The sequence below is a fragment of the Kogia breviceps genome, chromosome 11, assembly GCF_026419965.1.
Source record: "Kogia breviceps isolate mKogBre1 chromosome 11, mKogBre1 haplotype 1, whole genome shotgun sequence".
In the NCBI taxonomy this organism is placed as follows: Eukaryota; Metazoa; Chordata; class Mammalia; order Artiodactyla; family Physeteridae; genus Kogia; species Kogia breviceps.
Window position 1 is genome coordinate 58,905,087 of NC_081320.1, and position 19,686 is coordinate 58,924,772.

Here is a 19,686-nt window from a genome sequence, read left to right on the forward strand (position 1 = left end):
GCTGTAATATGGTAAAAGTGAAGAATAATTGTATCCCCACCAACTCCTCTACACATGTAATACCCACTCTTCCCCTCAGGATCTTTTGTGTTTTATTACATGAAACCTGATTCATGAATGACTGTGCACCAGTGTCAGTCCACATATTAAATATTAGTGAAACTTAATTCCTCTTTTGCAGATGAAAAATTAGTAGAATTTCTAGTATCTTCTTTCCATAATCCACTGGATCATCTCGCCTGCTTGTACAACCTACTTTGAGACTATTGGCAACTGAAATAAAGCATGCTCTTGGTACGTGGTGGTCCATGGTTTCTCTACCACCCCTGTCAAACAACTGAAAAAAAGAAATGGAGAAATGGATTTTCTCTTAAGCCATGTCACCATGGCAATATATCTTGAAAACTTTTACCTCAACAGCTCATCATAACATATAACATACACACATATGAAAATAGTTCTATGTTCAAATGGATATGTAAGCCCTGGTAAGTAGAATTACCCAACACTAGGAAGAGAGTTTATAATCACTTTCTAGTATAGCTGATATTTATTTTCATTTGAAACTCTGATTGCAAATACTATTTATTCAAAATTCAAATCTTGATTCTTATTCTCCTTTTTAGATTGAGACCTTTTATGTTAGCTCTTTGGTGCTACTGGGTCAATAATTTGGCCTGATTATGTACTATGAAGTTTAAGCTTTGTCACAAATAAGGTCAGGCCTTTTTGTATATCAGACTGACTGAAAAGGATAGTTCACCAAGGACTGTATACAAAGCTTACTATTCAGTTTAGCTGAGATAATTTGTTGCCCTTTGTTGCCAAAGTCCCTTTAATCAAGGATATAAGGATATAAACAAGGTCTCATCTAGTGGTATCTTGAAAAAAAGCAGGTAAAGCTGAAAAAAAGGAAAAAAAAAAAAAAAAGTCTCCATGTCACAATCTTCCTGTAAAGATGAGCTACTATTTATTTCCCTGAAACCCTAATCAGGAGGGTTAGTATGTGTGAAATTGTTAAAAGTGAAGTGCCTGAGTCACAGTGATCCTCGATCACTGGAGAATTTATTTAAAATAAAGAGAATCACTCAGGAAACATTCAAAATGCAGAGTCTTAGGCTCTGGGCTAAAGAATCTGATTTAGCACCCACCTTAATAGAGATTCCACTTCTCAGAGTACATTAGGCATATTGTAGCTGAGCCCTTTCTCCTGCCTACCACTATAGAAGAATGGCTGCACAATCGAGGTAGCAACAAACAATTTGGAGATAAAAAAAACTTCAGACTACTGATAGGGGACCCAAGATTTAGAAGGGCTATAGAGATACCTGGCCTAGCCTTTGTCTCAAAGAAGTTTAAGCTGTTAGCCAAGACAGAAGGCTGACTTAGTTTTTATTATTATTATTTTATTATTTTAGGTTTTACTATGACTTCTATTTTTAAGAATCTTCTGTAGTAAACTATTCTAATACAGTTTTTCAGATTTCCCCCCCCTCTCTTACAAAAGAAAGAGTTTGGCCTAAATATTCCCCAAGTATTTTTTTGGCACTAAGCTTTCACAGTTCTCTTTCTTCTCCTATACCTATAATCTAAATGTGAAAGTAAACCTGTCTGTCTTAATTGATATAGTAAATGTAATTCTATACTTTATTAAAGAATTAAATTTTAATGGCTTTGGTCTCCGATCTTATTATGTTAATAGGAGACAAGGGAGATATTAGGAAATAAACTAACACTTATTGGGAACCTGCTAGGCTTTTTATATACAGAGAAAATTAATGCACTGATACAACCACCTTATGAAGTAATAAGTAGTCTCTCTACAATAGAGGAAGTGAGGCTCGAAGTGGTTAACTGCTGTCTAGGATCACACAGCTAGTAAGTTAAAGAGAGTATCTGGATTTAGGTTTGAATTTGAAGTGCACGCTGTCTATTTTTACATGTGCTGCTTCCTACTAAAATCTATAGATAGCCTTCCAATAGTCAATTATATTAACCTTTTCTCAAACTACAATATCTTTGACCAGAACTGCTGAGAAGGAGGAAAAGGAAAGTGTCTTATGGGTACTTTTCTGCCCTTATTTAGACATGTATGTCCAAAATACAACAGGATGATGTTGTCTGAAACAGAGTAATGGAGAAAATAAACTGTATAATCTGCCATTGACTACATGACAACACTGCTTGTGGACATTTTATTCACTTTAAAATAAATATTGTGCTGTAAAACTGTCCGGAACTAAAATCTGTAGTATATAGTAGGCAAGTACAAAGGATAGCCAGCACTGTGTTTTCTTAAGATAAATCATTCTAAATTGAAAGAGAATAATCACCAACTGTCTATACCAGGTACAAATTTTGGGGGGAAACACACTCATATCAAGGAGAAAGAAACAGATAAAAGTTCTGAGAGAGAAGCAACCTATTGTAAAGAAGAGTTTCTTGAGATTAACAGAGGAGAAGAAAACTTATATGTGAGGCTTTACTGTGTGTCCAGTTTCTAGTTTAATACCTGGTAGAGAGCGGTTGCTAAATAAAAATTTGTTGAAAGGATTTCAGGCACTAGAAATTACATATTTAACACAGTCTCTCATTTAAACAACCTCCTATCAATTTCTTTCTTCATTATCCTTACTTTATTAGCTAGTGTATATACTATAATTTACACAAATCTATTATTTAAAAACTTTCAATAGGTACAACGATTATGACATTTCATTAGGATCGACTCTAAATTGCTTGGACAGGATTTATTTTGGAATCACATTATCCAAGCAAAGGAAAACACACAATCAGTTCATAAGACACAACAAAAATGAAAAAGGTGAAACAAAACGTCTGCCTTAGAAGTTTATCAATAACCTCTTATGTACACATACATATTCACAAAGTGGTTGAGAGTCCTTTTATACAATCCTTTAGATGCAGTCCAATGACTGAGAGCTCTATAATGGGACACATGGTCAGACAAATCATCATGACTTCCAATGATCTTTTTTTTCCCCTGAACTTTGTTACCCTTTAGTTAGGGAGAGAAAGAAGTCCATTTTCGTCTGCTGTATCTAAGATTTTACAGATCACTGGAGATTCAACCTAAAGAACAACAACAATAAAACCATTAAAAAGCTGCTAAGCTGAATACTTTATTCAGTATTTTTCTGCTGAATGAATACCTATAAATTTGATAAATGTATACGAGTCCTTGTTTTGGATAAACCATCCAATGTTATTTCTACAAATTGAGCTTTTTAGAAAACATTTAGTCATCCAAATAAAATACCAGATAGGTAGAGAAGGTGTTTTTATCTTTAAGTAAAAGAAATGAGAGAGAAAAGGAGTAAAGGACAAGAATGAGAGAGAAACACATAGCTAGGTCTTATATAACAAAAAAGTAGCAGAATACGGCAAAATAATAAGTTGTACAATTCAAGAAAAAGGTAAAAAAAATCCAAAAATGGGCCAGATGTTAAAATGATCAGATTTAAGATAATTATAATAAATATAATGAAGGAAATAGTGGAAAAGGTAGACAACATGTGTGAATTGATGGGGGATTTTAGCAGAAATGAAACCATAAAAAAGAACCGAATGGAAATGTTAGAAATGAAAAATATATCAGATACAAATTCATTCAAAGAGGTGGACAGGACACAGCAAAGTAAAGAATCAATGAACTTGAAGACAATTCAATAGAAATGACATGACCTAAATTGAAACAAAGAAGGTCAGAATAAAATAAAGGGCCTGAGATTTGGGAACAACTTCAAACTAACATGTTTAATCAGAGTCCCAGAAACAGAAAAAAGGTGGGGCAGAAGAAATCTTTGAAAAGATGATGACCCAAATTTTTCCAAACCTAATGAATTATATCAACCCACAAACCCGAGAAGCTCAGTGAACTCCAACCAGGATAAATAACAAAGAAAACCACCCTGGGCTTCCACGGGATGTGGGTTTGTGCCCCGGTCTGGGAAGATCCCACATGCCACAGAGCGGCTGGGCCTGCGCGTCTGGAGCCTCTGCTCCACAATGGGAGAGGCCACAACAGTGAGAGGCCCGCGTACCGCAAAAAAAAAAAAAGAAAACCACCCTTACACATCGCATAACCAAAGGTAGAACCATATTTCTAGAAGGAAATAGAAGATAATACCTTCATGACTTAAGACAAAAAAAATCATTAGCAATAAAATGGGAAAAAATTTGATAAAATGAACTTCATCAAATAAACTTTTGCTCATCAAAAGACAGTACGAAAAAGAATAGTCAAGACACAGATCAGGGGAAAAATGTGCAATTAAAATAGAAAAAACTCATGTCCATTATGTATTTGAATTCCTAGAAATAAATAATAATAAGACAGACAACAACAACAAAAATGGGTAAAAGACTGAGAAAGACTCTCTCCTTGACCAGATGATAGTAAGGCTCCCCTGAACCCTCTTTTTGACTAGGCCTCTTTTTGTTCCTGGGCCTGCCAAGTCCAGTTGCAGCAGTAATTCTGATAAGTCAGTTTAGAGAGAATCACTCACTCTCAATACCTAATCACCCTCCATATCTGATCAAATTCCTCCTCTCTCACTTTTGATATCTGATCTTCCTGCCCAGCCTTCAGCAATAATTCTGTTAAGTCAGTTTAGCAAGAATCCCCTACCCCTGATGTCTCCTTTTAGTAGTTTGCCATACAATGACTACTCCCCAACACCCCATTCTGCTTGTTGGCTATGTATCCCTGGCTGTTTTTGCTGTATTTGGAGATAAACTGACTCTCTCTACCCTATTGTGATAGTCTTGACACTTGTGGCAACAGTCCTGAATAAAGTCTTCCTTACTGTTTTTGTGCCAGAATAATTTTTTCTTTAAAAAGACTTGGCTAGACACTTCACCAAAGAAGGTATACAGATGAATAATCACATGAAAAGTTTTCAACAACACTTTTCATATGGGAAATGCAAATTAAAATCACTAAAATGACTAAAATAAAAAAGACTGACAACACCAAATATTGGTAAGGATGTGGAGCAACTGGACTCTCATATATTGCTGGCAGGAGTAAAATGAAGAAAACAAATGCTGAGTCTAAAAAACATGCTGAGTCAAAGAGGCCAGGCATAAAACATTATAGACTATATGATCCCATTCATACGGAATCAAAAAAGATGTAAAACTGATCTATGGTATCAGAAAACAGGAAGGAGTATCTTTGGGAATTGAGGGGAATTGACAGGAAAGGGGTATAAGAAAATTTTCTGCAGTGATAGATACCTTGTTTTGGGTAATAGTTAAATGGGTACATAAAACTGTCAAAACTCATCAGACTCAACACTTAAGAACTTTGCATTTTACTTTATGTAAATTATACCTCAATAAAATAATGTCAATTTTTACAAGTAGTATGAGGGCTATATTAAACTTTGGAGACTACCGAAGGTCCTTTCTAGACTTAATGCTAAAAATTAAAATGTGGCCCCAAACTGAATTCCTGAGTATTAGTTTTTCACTTACCCCAAGGATATACTGACAGGAGTGAGGCTCTAGCATATATACAGTAACAGCATGAGGAGAATCTGATTCTTTACACCTAAAACAGAGAGTACTTTAAGGCACTGCCCAAACAATACAAAATTATTTTAAACTGTTTTCCTCTCAAGGATAAAAATGCCTTGTAAGTGATTCTGTATAATTTAATAAATAATTGAAATAATTTAATTTGATAATAACATAAATAAATAACAATTATATCACAATTATGATTTTACTATTTTATAATAAAACAGTATTTTATGACAAATCCATAAATTATTATGAATAAATGTAATTATCCATAATTATATATTTATATAATCTTTTGACCATAGGAAGCAGACTAAAGAGAGAGGCATAAAGCATGATTTGATGGTCTAACTTACTTTAGTTTTACAGTCACCTGTCTTGGTTTGTCAGTTATATCACAAATATCTCCATTCCCATAAAAATGGGACACCATCCTGAATCAGAAAAACACACAAGCTTTATTAAACTAAAACTTCACTCATTCAGAGTAATTGTAATGGGTAGGGAGAGAAGATGGTTAGAGGGATCAGTTTTGCATTAGTTAAAAAAAAAATCTGACTATAAAATACTCCTTAAAAATACATATTTTTAAGGTTATGTCACAGAGAAAGTCTTTCAGCTTCTATAAAGAATACAAAGTTGAGATACTTCTTAGTGGTTTAATTAATAAGAATGATCTTTAACTTGGACATTATTTATTTGTATACAAACAGTTAAGGTTAAATTGCTTTTAAAAAAGTTTTCTTTTAAAGCTAACCATTTTCCCAGCCCTGTATATTGTTTCCTTTGTGGAACAGTTTCCCCATCTTCCCATCCACCATTCAGCTCCACTCATTAAAATACTGCAATGCAGGCAGCGTACAAAGGTAAAGCCTAGGCTAAGCTATAAATTCCAAAGAGCAGGAACCAAAGATAAGTTTTCATTTTGCTAGCCTCACACTCCTGTGCTTCAATATTTGTTGCACATGATACCATGAGCTATTTTCACTTGAAACATATAAACATTTAAAAAATCGATCAGTTTAGTATATTAATACTTAAATACCTATCTCTTAATTTTGCTAATTTTGATTTTGGTCAGCCCAAGAAGTCAGCACATTCTGAAAACAGACTCTCTCAATACCATCTATGCTAGGAAGGACAAAGTTAACATCTGAGAAGGAAAAAGAATGAATAATTTAAAATTAACTGGGTAATGGACTATAAGAAAAGCTAAAGTTTAGTTATTCTTGGGAAAGAAGAGATTAATTTACTTCTGCTATAACAAGATAAATCTAATAGCCCAAAAGAGATGTGAGGTAGTTTTTCAAAAAAACATTGTTTAACAATTTTCAACCATTACCCCACGTTAAGTAACAAAGGGAAATGCTGGAGTATATTTAAATAGAGTTAAGTAACTTAAAGTGGTAGCGATTACACACGAAGGGGGAAAACGTTTATAACAGCCTTAGACCTAAAACCTGGAATTGTACCAGTGTTACTAATGCCACCACCACTCTCATTACCATACACCACCACTGTCAAAGGCAGCAAAGTTTATTGCATGCAATTGCCAGGCACTACACTTTACATGCATTACCTCATTTAAATGTCCTAACAATTCTCTGAGGCAAATACTAGTAGACAATTCTCTGAGGCAAATACTACAAGAAAAGTGAGGCTTACAAAGATTATGTAATTTGCCCAAGGTAGTAAGTGAATTGCCAGTATTTGAATACAGGGTATCTGACTTCAGAAACTGTGCTCTTAACTATTACACTATGTTGTTCCCTCTCGAAAAGAAAACTAACCTAAAAAATGTCCCTGAGAAAAGCTGACCAGATATTTTACTTTAAGTTTATGTTTTTCAATATTCTGAGTTTTAAATATTCTAATATCTAAAGGCAAATAAAGTTAATATTTACCTGACTGTCTGGGTACCATCATCTTGAAGGTGATAGGCTCTAGCAGTATTCTTCTTAGCCCATTCAATATGTTCTTCTTGGTTCCATGTCCCCACAACCACAGAGGTTTTCCCACTATCCTTGTCCTAATATATAAAAAAATATTTGTGACAATGCATGCTTGATATCAAGGTGACATTTATGCTGATGGCCTACAAGCTATAGATCTTATCTTCATCTGCACACTGGATATCTATGTTTAGACGTGATGTTAGTCAAACTTCTCAATGAGTAGAAATTTGAGCTCATTATTCTTTGCTCCTTGTTTCTCTGAATTATGAAACTAGTACTTTCTAGTCAGGTTAGGTCCTGATGTAGTTATTTTTGACTCTTCTATTTCCTTTCTCTCCTACATTTATCGGTCCTGTCAATTATTTTCCTGGAAATGTTCTTGGCTTCACTCTTTCTCTACATGTCCATTGCCAACATCTCACCCCCAACTAAGAGTTTAATCTCTCATACCTAGATAATACAACCACATACTACTTGATTCTTACTTAAATATTTGGCCTCTATCTCTTACCCTGCAGCCACACTGAGCCTATCTTCATACTATTTAAAATGCAAACCTTCAAGTTATACTAGTTTTCACACTACTCATCTGACACGATGCACTATATATTGTCCTATATGTGGACTTCCTTCTCTCTCATTTTCCTTCCGTGCCTTTTCCTTCCTTTTCTTCTTTATATTTTATGCCAGGAACCATGCTGGGCACTAATATACATCTGACTAGTAGAACTAAAAACCCTTACAGAGGCAAAGGAAACAGCCACAGCCACTGCTACAGTGCAGCTTATTGCCTAGTGGAAGAGAGAGCCATTAAACATTCTTTTAGCAACTACACTGTAAATTTCTAGAGACACAGGGATTAGAGCTGCACAGTGAATTGTTTAAGAGGTTGGATATGGAACAAGAGTGCCTGGGTTTGAATTTTAGTTTCACCATTTACTACTATGTTACTTTAGGCAAGTTACTAAATCTTCACTTCAGTTTCCTCATCTTGGAGTAACAATACTCATCTCTTAGGACTGTTATGAACATTAAATGAGTTGATATGTGTAAAGTCCTTACAACAATGCCTGGTATACAGTGAGCACTATATTTGTTAGCTACTATTATTTTTCTGTCTCCCAAAGCTCCTACCAGAGTTCTTCAAGAAGTTCTAGGGACTTCCCTGGTGGTCCAGTGGTTAAGACTCTGTGCTCCCAATGCAGGGGGCCCCTGTTTGATCCCTGGTCAGGGAACAAGATCCCACATGCTACAACTAAGAGCCTGCATCCTGCAACTAACGATCCCACAAGCAGCAATGAAGATCCCACATGCTGCAACTAAAACCGGCACAACCAAATAAATTTAAACAAAAAGAAAAAAAAAAAAAAAGAAAAACAAAAGTTCTAGGATACATGACCTTGGCTAAATAAGTTTGATAAAACCTAGTGTTGGCAAGTGTACACGAAAACAGCCATTGTTAATGGAAATGTAAACTGGTCCAACCCTTTGAAAGGCAATTGTTCAGTATGCATATATTTTGACCTAGCAAGTACATTTCTAGAAATGTGCCCTATGAATATACTTGCAAAAGTTCACAAACACAACTATTTAAGAATCCTCACTAAGATGCTGTCACAGCAAAACCGGGAAACAACTCAAAGGCTCATCAACAGAAGTCTGGCTAAATATACTGTGGGTAGAGACATAATCCTCTGAACCTGCTGAAAAAAATAAAATCAGCTGTTGCTGGCATGGAAAGATCTCCAAGACACTAGGTGAAAAGAACAAGTGCTGAGCAGTGCATTTAGTATATCTCTTCTGTATAAATAAAAAGGTTATATCAACATTTACATATAGGCTTTTTTTTCCCTTGTGGTGGGTTAACTAAGAAAAAGTTAACAGCTGGTACTTTTTAAAAAAAATTATTTATTTTTATTATTTATTTATTTTCCATACCCCTCCCTCCCCCCGGCCTGAGTGAGCCAGAGCCCCCGAATCAGCTGCTCCTTGTTTTTTTTGAATTTTTGAATTTTATTTTTTTATACAGCAGATCCTTATTAGTCATCCATTTTATACACATCAGTGTATACATGTCAATCCCAATCACCCAATTCATCATACACACCCCCACCCCCCCACTGCTTTACCCCCTTGGTGTCCATACATTTGTTCTATACATGTGTGTCTCAATTTCTGCCCTGCAAACTGGTTCATCTGTACCATTTTTCTAGGTCCCATATATATGCATTAATATACAATATTTTTCTCTTTCTGACTTACTTTACTCTGTATGACAGTCTCTAGATCCATCCAAGTCTCTACAAATGACCCAATTTCGTTCCTTTTTATGGCTGAGTAATATTCCATTGCATATATGTACCACATCTTCTTTATCCATTCGACTGTCGATGGGCATTTAGGTTGCTTCCATGACCTGGTTATTGTACACAGTGCTGCAATGAACATTGGGGTGCATGCATCTTTTTTTTTTGATATTTCATTGTGTTTTTTAAAAAATTAATTAATTAATTAATTTATTTATTTTTGGCTGTGTTGCATCTTTGTTTCTGTGTAAGGGCTTTCTCTAGTTGTAGCAAGCAGGGGCCACTCTTCATCGCGATGTGTGGGCCTCTCTTGTGGAGCACACGCTCCAGATGCGCAGGCTCAGTAGTTGTGGCTCACGGGCCTAGCTGCTCCACAACATGTGGGATCTTCCCAGACCAGGGCTCAAACCCATGTCCCCTGCATTGGCAGGCAGATTCTCAACCACTGTGCCACCAGGGAAGCCCACATGTGTCTTTCTGAATTATGGTTTTCTCTGGGTATATGCCCAGTAGTGGGATTGCTGGATCATATGGTAATTCTTAGTTTAAGGAACCTCCATACTGTTCTCCATAGTGGCTGTTATCAATTTACATTCCCACCAACAGTGCAAGAGGGTTCCCTTTTCTCCACACCCTCTCCAGCATTTATTGCTTGTAGATTTTCTGATGGTGCCTATTCTAACTGGCGTGAGGTGATACCTCATTGTAGTTTTGATTTGCATTTCTCTAATAATGAGTGATGTTGAGCAGCTTTTCATGTGCTTCTTGGCCATCTGTATGTCTTCTTTGGAGAAATGTCTATTTAGGTCTTCTGCCCATTTTTAGGTTCGCTTGTTTCTTTAATATTGAGCTGCAGGAGCTATTTATATATTTTGGAGATTAATCCTTTGTTCGATGATTCGCTTGCAAATATTTTCTCCCATTCTGAGGGTTGTCTTTTTGTCTTGTTTATGGTTTCCTTTGCTGTGCAAAAGCTTTGAAGTTTCATTAGGTCCCATTTGTTTATTTTTGTTTTTATTTCCATTACTCTAGGAGGTGGATCAAAAAAGATCTTGCTGTGATTTATGTCAGAGTGTTCCTCCTATGTTTTCCTCTAAGAGTTTTACAGTGTCCGGTCTTACATTTAGGTCTCTAGTCCATTTTGAGTTTATTTTTGTGTATGGTGTTAGGGAGTGTTCTAATTTCATTCTTTTACATGTAGCTGTCCAGTTTTCCCAGCACCATTTATTGAAGAGACTGTCTTTTATGCATTGTATATCCTTGCCCCCTTTGTCATAGATTAGTTGACCATTGGTACGTGGGTTTATCTCTGGGCTTTCTTTCTTGTTCCACTGATACATTTCTGTTTTTGTGCCAGTACCATATTGTCTTGATTACTGTAGCTTTGTAGTATAGTCTGAAGTCAGGGAGCCTGATTCCTCCAGCTCTGTTTTTCTTTCTCAGGATTACTTTGGCTATTTGGGTTCTTTTGTGTTTCCATACAAATTGTGAAATTTTTTGTTCTAGTTCTGTGAAAAATGCCATTGGTAGTTTGATAGGGATTGCACTGAATCTGTAGATTGCTTTGGGTAGTACAGTCATTTCCACAATGTTGATCTTCCCATCCAAGAATATGGTATATCTATCTCTCCATCTGTTGGTATCATCTTTAATTTCTTTCATCAGTGTCTTATAATTTTCTGCATACAGGTCTTTTGTCTCCTTAGGTAGATTTATCCCTAGGTATTTTACTCTTTTTGTTGCAATGGTAAATGGGAGTGATTCCTTAATTTCTCTTTCAGGTATTTCATCATTAGTGTATAGGAATGCAAGAGATTTCTGTACATTAATTTTGTATCCTGCTACTTTACCAAATTCATTGATGAGCTCTAGTAGTTTCCTGGTAGTATCTTTAGGACTCTCTATGTAATGTATCATGTCATCTGCATACAGTTACAGTTTTACTTCTTTTCTGAATTGGATTCCTTTTATTTCTTTTTCATATCTGATTGCTGTGGCTAAAACTTCCAAAACTATGTTGAATAATAGTGGTGAGAGTGGGCAACCTTGTCTTGTTCCTGATCTCAGTGGAAATGGTTTCAATTTGTCACCACTGAGAAGGATGTTGGCTGTGGGTTTGTCACTTATGGCCTTTATTATGTTGAGGTAATTTCCCTCTGTGCCTATTTTCCGAAGGGTTTTTATCATAAATGGGTGTTGAATATTGTCGAAAGCTTTTTCTGCATCTATTGAGATGATCATATGGTTTTTCTCCTTCAGTTTAGTTTTATTTTTGGCTGTGTTGTGTCTTTGTTGGTGCACACGGGGTTTCCCTAGTTGCGGCAAGTGGTGGCTACTCTTCATGGTGGTGCCCGGGTTTCTCACTGCGGTGGCTGCTCTTGTTGTGGAGCACAGGCTCTAGGCACGTGGGCTTCAGTAGTTGTGGCATGCCAGCTCAGTAGTTGTGGCTCATAGGCTCTAGAACTCAGGCTCATTAGTTGTGGTGCACAGGCTTAGTTGCTCTGCGGCACGTAGGATCTTCCTGAACCAGGGCTCGAACCAGAGTCCTGTACACTGGCAGGCAGATTATTAAGCACTGCACCACCAGGGAAGCCCCAGCTGTTACTTTTGAAAAATGGGACAACAGTGGAGGAAAGTTTTATTTTCATTCTATATTTCTGGCATATATTCCTTTAATTTAAAAAAAAGCCACTGGGTATTATCTGGGCTGTACTTAGATGACACTTTATCTTTTTTTGTATTAATAAAATAAATAAGTAAAACACCAAAACAGCAAGAATAAATGGAAAGCATAGTGAAATGGAACATCTCATGCTTAAGTGAAGAATAAAATGTTCTAGTTTACAGACGCCTCATAAATTCGGAGTGATTTAAATGTGGAAAGTGAGTTGATCTTTCCCATTATGATCCATCTTGTAATTTAAGATCGGCTCAAAACATCTCAAAAGGGCAAATACAGTATTTTCTAATTACCAGTTGTTATTTATTTGGGGGGATAAGAAGAGCCTTTTAAAACAGATGAACATTTAATGTTGGTTTTCCATGTCTAGTTTACCTTACTAAACTACAACAATGACAAATAAAACTACTGGGGCTTGAATTTCAGAATTTAAGCAGCTTTGGCTCAAGTGTGGGAGAATACTGATTTATGAAGTTATAAATAAAAGAATAAAGAGCCAGTGCATTTAATCTTAAAACTTATTTTAAGCTTAGATGATATGGTACCTTCTTTTAGTTGAGAAACCTGCTGTATTTATCCTATTTTACTAAGTCTAGTGATATACTATCTTACCATTCACTTAATTTAATGATGAGTTATAACAATGACTAATTTCTTTTTTTTTTTTTTTGGTATGCTGGCCTCTCACTGCTGTGGCCTCTCCTACTGCAGAGCACAGGCTCTGGAAGCGCAGGCTCAGTGGCCATGGCTCACGGGCCTAGCCGCTCCACGGCACGTGGGATCCTCCTGGACCGGGGCACAAACTCGTTTCCCCTGCATTGGCAGGTGGACTCTCAACCACTGTGCCACCAGGGAAGCCCCAATGACTAACTTCTTGGTCAAAGCAAAAGAAGTTAGTCACTGTAGCTTATTATTCCTCCAGGTTCACAGTAATACAAGAATCTGAGTAGTTAATAAATAACATTACTTTAAGATTACTGACTTAGCCTTAACTGACACCAAGTTTTCCATTTTCCAGAATTTAGAGACACTTTGATGAATATTCCCATATTAAAATCATCTTATAATTAAAAGTAACACCAACCCCCACCCCTTTTTTTTCCACAAAAGATTTTTGAAACTTTAATCCGCCTAGTGGTAGAGTGATATAAATGCTGTTCTATACCTCGTGGTATTGATGTACATGTTTGCCATAGCAGAATTCATATTTCCACCAACCAACACCCTACAGGAAAGGAAACAGATCAAGTTACAGTACAGAGAAAGGCATATTGGGGTCTGGGTCAATACTGCCACATGTTAGTGATGGACATATATATAATTAAAAAAAACTGTACTAGCAATAATATGGTTGAAAATCAAAATTAAAAATTACTGATAAACTTAAAAAAATAGACATTATTAGAGAATAATTGCTGTACCACCCTGGTAAAATAAAGTAAAATGAAAATTCCACTTATAAGTGTATTTCCCACTGGAGTTCTTAGGGGCAAAATTTTACCTTTGTAGATATTAGCTCAAGTTTTAAATGTGATTGCTACATAACCAAAATGTAGGCTACACAATCATTGATGCCCATTCCAGCAATTAGCCAGAATCACATATGAAGTACTTAAATATATATATTTTTGTCAAGTAAACGTCAAGTTTTAGCCTGTGAGTAAAGAGAATATAATGGCTATGCACTGGATTATAATGAGATGCAGAGAGAAAATGTCCATTGGGAAGCTTCCAGAATCCTGCCATTTCTCTATAGACAAGAAATCTTTTCCAGTCCTACTAATGCCCCTTGATAAATAACTCACAAGTGAAAGCTGTAAGACAAATATTTAAACTGATGGTTCACTTCTCACCCCGTGAAAGCAGTAGGAACCACTAAGGAACTCTTTTATGAGTTGGTCATCTGTCAATTTGGATATGTGGGTTGTTCCAACTGTGAGCATTGGCTGAGAACCAACAGCAATGGGTTTGTGGATTGCTGGAAATCTCTCTTCCTTAGTTGATTGCATATCTTCCTAAAATTAAACAAACATGTTTAAGGGCTTCTTTGCCACACAAATTTTTTCAGTATGACTTAAATTATTATTTTTAAACTTCAGAAAATTTGGAAAAAAAATGTCCACTCATTTTTAAAAAATTAATTAATTTATTTTTAGCTGCATCAGGTCTTCATTGCTGCACGTGGGCTTCCACTAGTTGTGGTGAGCAGGGGCTACTCTTCGTTGCGGTGCATGGGCTTCTCACTATGGTGGCTTCTCTTGTTGTGGAGCACGGGCTTTAGGCGCGTGGCCTTAGTAGTTGTGGCGTGTGGGCTTAGTTGCTCCAGGGCATGTGGGATCTTCCCGGACCAGGGCTCGAACCCGTGTCCCCTGCATTGGCAGGCAGATTCTTAACCACTGCACCACCAGGTAAGTCCCTGTCCACTCATTTTTAATGTGTTTTAAGAAAATGAATTTTGCAACACTTAATAGAGAAAGCTCTAGGCAAATGTTAATTCCATCTACCAGTTAGGGGCATGGTGACCTTTCTTAATAAAGAGGGATAATTTCCATTTCACATATTTTGTCTCATATTCTTATTAAGTACTTTGCTACACGTTAGATTTTGTGTTTCTACATTTAGTTTTGGAAATGTGATTACTATGGGTAAAGAAAGGATAAAAAGCAGGCCAATAAAGAGCTGAGTGGGACAAATATGAATATTAATTATAATTATTTAAATGTAGCAGGACCTGGTTGTTGCCCTGGAGGAAACTGCAGTTTAATAAAGGAAGGGTACAGGGAATAGCAGATTCACAGAGGTAGGGGTGATTCAAATAAACTTTGACAAAGAACTGAAACACGAAGACTTCACAAAGAGAAAGCCCTTGATTAATTCATGAAACATTAATAATTTGTGAGTTACATGAATGTTTGTATATATGTTTTGTGTGTGTGCATATGCATGTAAACCTGAAGAAGAGGTAAGAGCAGAGATGTGTGGTATGGCATGATATTTAAAACCAGAGAGAAGCAGGCACTATAGATAGAAAACTATGTAACACTAAGAAGTTTGGACATTATCTTTTAGGTTTTCGGCAAAGATACGGTATGACCAGATTTTTAAGTAATTACTTTAGCATGGGCAGGGAAGAAGGAATGGTAAGAACAAATCTGGAGGTGGAGAGTCAAGTTAGGAGCTGCAATAACCCAGGCCACAGACGAAGTCAGTCTAACATAAGGGAGTGACAAGTCGGGTGGAGAGAAGAGGACAGTTATGAAAGAGGTTAATGAGTTAGAATCTGGTAGTTAACTGGGTACTCACAGTAAGCAGAGAGGAAATGAATCCAGACCAGAATTGAAGAAGTAAGTGTACCAACTAACTGAATAAAATAATTAAAAAAAATTAAACAGTAAAATGTATAGACTCCTTTTCCACCCGCTGTAGTTGTCATTGACCAATTGTGGTTCTTTCCCTCTTTTTCAGCTTGTAGGACTCACTGGATGGTTACTCTGGAAACCAATGACCTTATCCTCTCTCCTCCAATACTAAGAACAAAGACTGCCAAGATGGCGTCTTGTTTTTTGAAAGAACCTTGAATTTTACATATAACTCTTTCTACATTCAGAGCCTACGACTATGCTCCTGGCAGTATTTTAAGTATGGAGTATTAAAAATGAAGTACCAACCCTATTCTTCTGTCTCTGTTTTTTTCTTTTTTCTTTTGCTCTACCCAAGAATCTTACATCATATTTACGGTGTCTTCAACAATTACAACAGCAACAGTCCTGAGATCAATTTTAAATAACTTTGTGAATCAGCTATAAATCTTCTAGTAGAAGATGTATTTTGTAATGTAGTACTTGACCATGTAAGACATTGGGACACTGATACCCATAAAAATTATCATCTAAAGAAAAAAAAAAGCAGCAGACATACTTACTACTCATAAGGAGCTAAGGTTTAATAGACTAAAGTAATTACTTAGAATACATAAGACCTATAGTAAGGTTAGTTAACAAAAGAATAATAATGCACAGTGAAACCTGCAGCTCAGAAAAGGGGAAGAGGTAGGAAGAAAAGAAGCATGACAATTTATTATTCCTTCTTGTGGACAGAACATCTACTTTCATTTTTAAGGAAAACTACTCCAATAAAAGCAAGATGATAGTAGTTTTTGTAGCAGAGTTTGGAAATTCATAAAACAGATTCTTAATAAATCCAGTAATTTCCAAATTAATTTAATGTAATAACACAGGCAGAACATCAAACCAAAATTCTGATAGCCAGATATGTATATTGTTTAAAAAAGAGAAAAATTCTTTATGGCAAAGCTTGATTCACACTTAAAAGGCAAACCATATGCCAAATATCAATATTTCTAGAGAAAAGTTATGTGTAATGACTAAGTTGCTAAAAAAGATATGCTGAAGTAAAGATGATCAGTTTTAAGTAAATACTCATCCTACAGTATTAGCTAAGATTTTCATGTACTCTAAAGATGCTAAGTATTTAGAAAGCATTATCATTGGTAGCTTTTTTTATTTTTTATTTTTTTGCAGTACACAGGCCTCTCACTGTTGTGGCCTCTTCCGTTGTGGAGCACAGGCTCCAGACACGCAGGGTCAGTGGCCATGGCTCGTGGGCCTAGCCGCTCCACGGCATGTGGGATCTTCCCGGACCGGGGCATGAACCCATGTCCCCTGCATCGGCAGGCAGACTCTCAACCACTGCGCCACCAGGGAAGCCCGGTAGCTTTTTTAAAAATAAATTTATTTATTTATTTATTTGGCTGCATTGGGTCTTTGTTGCTGTGCGTGGGCTTTCTCTAGCTATGCTGAGCAGGGGCTACTATTCATTGCGGTGTGCGGGCTTCCCATTGTGGTAGCTTCTCTTATTGCGGAGCATGGGCTCTAGGTGTGCAAGCTTCAGTAGTTGTGGCACAAGGGCTTAGTAGTTGTGGCACACAGGGTTAGTTGCTCTGTGGCATGTGGGATCTTCCTGGATCAGGGCTCAAACCTGTGTCCCCACACTGGCAGGCGGATTCTTAACCACTGCACCAGTAGGGAAGCCCATCACCTGTAGCTCTTTTTGTTTTTTCCTTTCTTTAAAAAAAAATTTTTTTTACATAGCATGTTCTTATTAGTCATCAATTTTATACACATCACTGTATACATGTCAATCCCAATCGCTCAATTCATCACACCACCACCCCCAAACACCCCCCACTGACGCTTTCCCCCCTTGGTGTCCATACGTTTGTTCTCTACATCTGTGTCTCTATTTCTGCCATGCAAACCAGTTCATCTGTACCACTTTTCCAGGTTCCACATATATGCGTTAATATACGATATTTATTTTTCTCTTACTGACTTACTTCACTTTGTATGACAGTCTCTAGATCCATCCACGTCTCAACAAATGATCCAATTTCGTTCCTTTTTATGGCTGAGTAATACTCCATTTTATATATGTACCACATCTTCTTTATCCATTCATCTGTCGATGGGCATTTAGGTTGCTTCAATGACCTGGCAATTGAAAATAGTGCTGCAATGAACACTGGGGTGAATGTGTCTTTTTGAATTATGGTTTTCTCTGGGTATATGCCCAGTAGTGGGATTGCTGGACCATATGGTAATTTTATTTTTAGTTTTTTAAGGAACTTCCATACTGTTCTCCATAGTGGCTGTATCAATTTACATTCCCACCAACAGTGAAAGAAGGTTCCCTTTTCTCCACACCCTCTCCAGCATTTGTTGCTTATAGATTTTCTGATGATGCCCATTCTAACTGGTATGAGGTGATACCTCATTGTAGTTTTGATTTGCATTTCTCTAATAATGAGTGATGTTGAGCAGCTTTTCATGTGCTTCTTGGCCACCTGTATGTCTTCTTTGGAGAAATGTCTATTTAGGTCTTCTGCCCATTTTTAGGTTGGGTTTTTTTTTTTTTTTTTTTTAATATTGAGCTGCAGGAGTTGTTTATATATATTGGAGATTAATCCTTTGTCCGTTGATTCATTTGCAAATATCTTCTCCTATTCTGAGGGTTGTCTTTTTGTCTTGTTTATGGTTTCCTTTGCTGTGCAAAAGCTTTGAAGTTTCATTTGTTTATTTTTGTTTTTATTTCCATTACTCTAGGAGGTGGATGAAAAAAGATCTTGCTGTGATTTATTTCAAAGAGTGTTCTTCCTATGTTTTCCTCTAAGAGTTTTATAGTGTCCAGTCTTACATTTAGGTCTCTAATTCATTTTGAGTTTACTTTTGTGTATGGTGTTACGGAGTGTTCTAATTTCATTCTTTTACATGTAGCTGTCCAGTTTTCCCAGCACCACTTATTGAAGAGACTGTCTTTTCTCCATTGTATATTTTTGCCTCCTTTGTCATATTCATAGATTAGTTGACTATAGGTGTGAAGGTTTATCTCTTGGCTTTCTATCTTGTTCCATTAATCCATGTTTCTGTTTCTGTTCCAGTACCATACTGTCTTGATCATTGTAGCTTTGTAGTATAGTCTGAAGTCAGAGAGTCTGATTCCTCTAGCTCCGTTTTTTTCCCTCAAGAGTGCTTTGGCTATCAGGGTCTTTTGTGTCTCCATACAGATTTGAAGATTTTTTGTTCTAGTTCTGTAAAAAATGCCATTGGTAATTTGACAGGGATTGCATTGAATCTGTAGATTGCTTTGGGTAGTATAGTCATTTTCACAATATTGATTCTTTCAATCCAAGAACATGGTATATCTCTCCATCTGTTGGTATCATCTTTAATTTCTTTCATCAGTGTCTTATAATTTTCTGCATACAGGTCTTTTGTCTCCCTAGGTAAGTTTATTCCTAGGTATTTAACTTTTTGTTTCAATGGTAAATGCGAGTGCTTCCTTGATTTCTCTTTCAGATGTTTCATCATCAGTGTATAGGAATGCAAGAGATTTCTGTGCATTAATTTTGTATCCTGAAACTTTCCCAAATTCATTGGTTAGCTCTAGTAGTTTTCTGGTAGCATCTTTAGGATTCTCTATGTATAGTATCATGTCATCTGCAAACAGTGACAGTTTCACTTCTTTTCCAATTTGTATTCCTTTTATTTCTTTTTCTTCTCTGATTGCTGTGGCTAGGACTTCCAAAACTATGTTGAATAATAGTGGTGAGAGTGGACATCCTTGTCTTGTTCCTGATCTTAGAGGAAATGCTTTCAGTTTTTCACCATTGAGAATG

At 36.4% G+C, this 19,686-nt stretch overlaps 1 protein-coding gene across 2 annotated transcripts in view; it reads right to left on the reverse strand.

Annotated features, from left to right (window-relative positions):
* Positions 1–606: 606 nt before the first annotated feature.
* Positions 607–19,686, reverse strand: part of ERLEC1 (endoplasmic reticulum lectin 1) — a 37,739-nt gene continuing 18,659 nt past the window's right edge. Inside the window, exons 9-14 of one of the 2 annotated variants that reach the window (XM_059078955.2) lie at positions 14,345–14,506; positions 13,657–13,716; positions 7,455–7,579; positions 5,907–5,984; positions 5,503–5,578; positions 630–3,093 (exon numbers count right to left, since the gene is read on the reverse strand). In XM_059078955.2, coding sequence (XP_058934938.1) covers positions 3,022–3,093; positions 5,503–5,578; positions 5,907–5,984; positions 7,455–7,579; positions 13,657–13,716; positions 14,345–14,506 — 573 coding nt within the window. In that variant the 3' untranslated portion in view covers positions 630–3,021. Of the gene's footprint in view, positions 3,094–5,502; positions 5,579–5,906; positions 5,985–7,454; positions 7,580–13,656; positions 13,717–14,344; positions 14,507–19,686 lie in introns of both variants that reach the window. The other variant, XM_067007606.1, reaches the window with a different exon arrangement.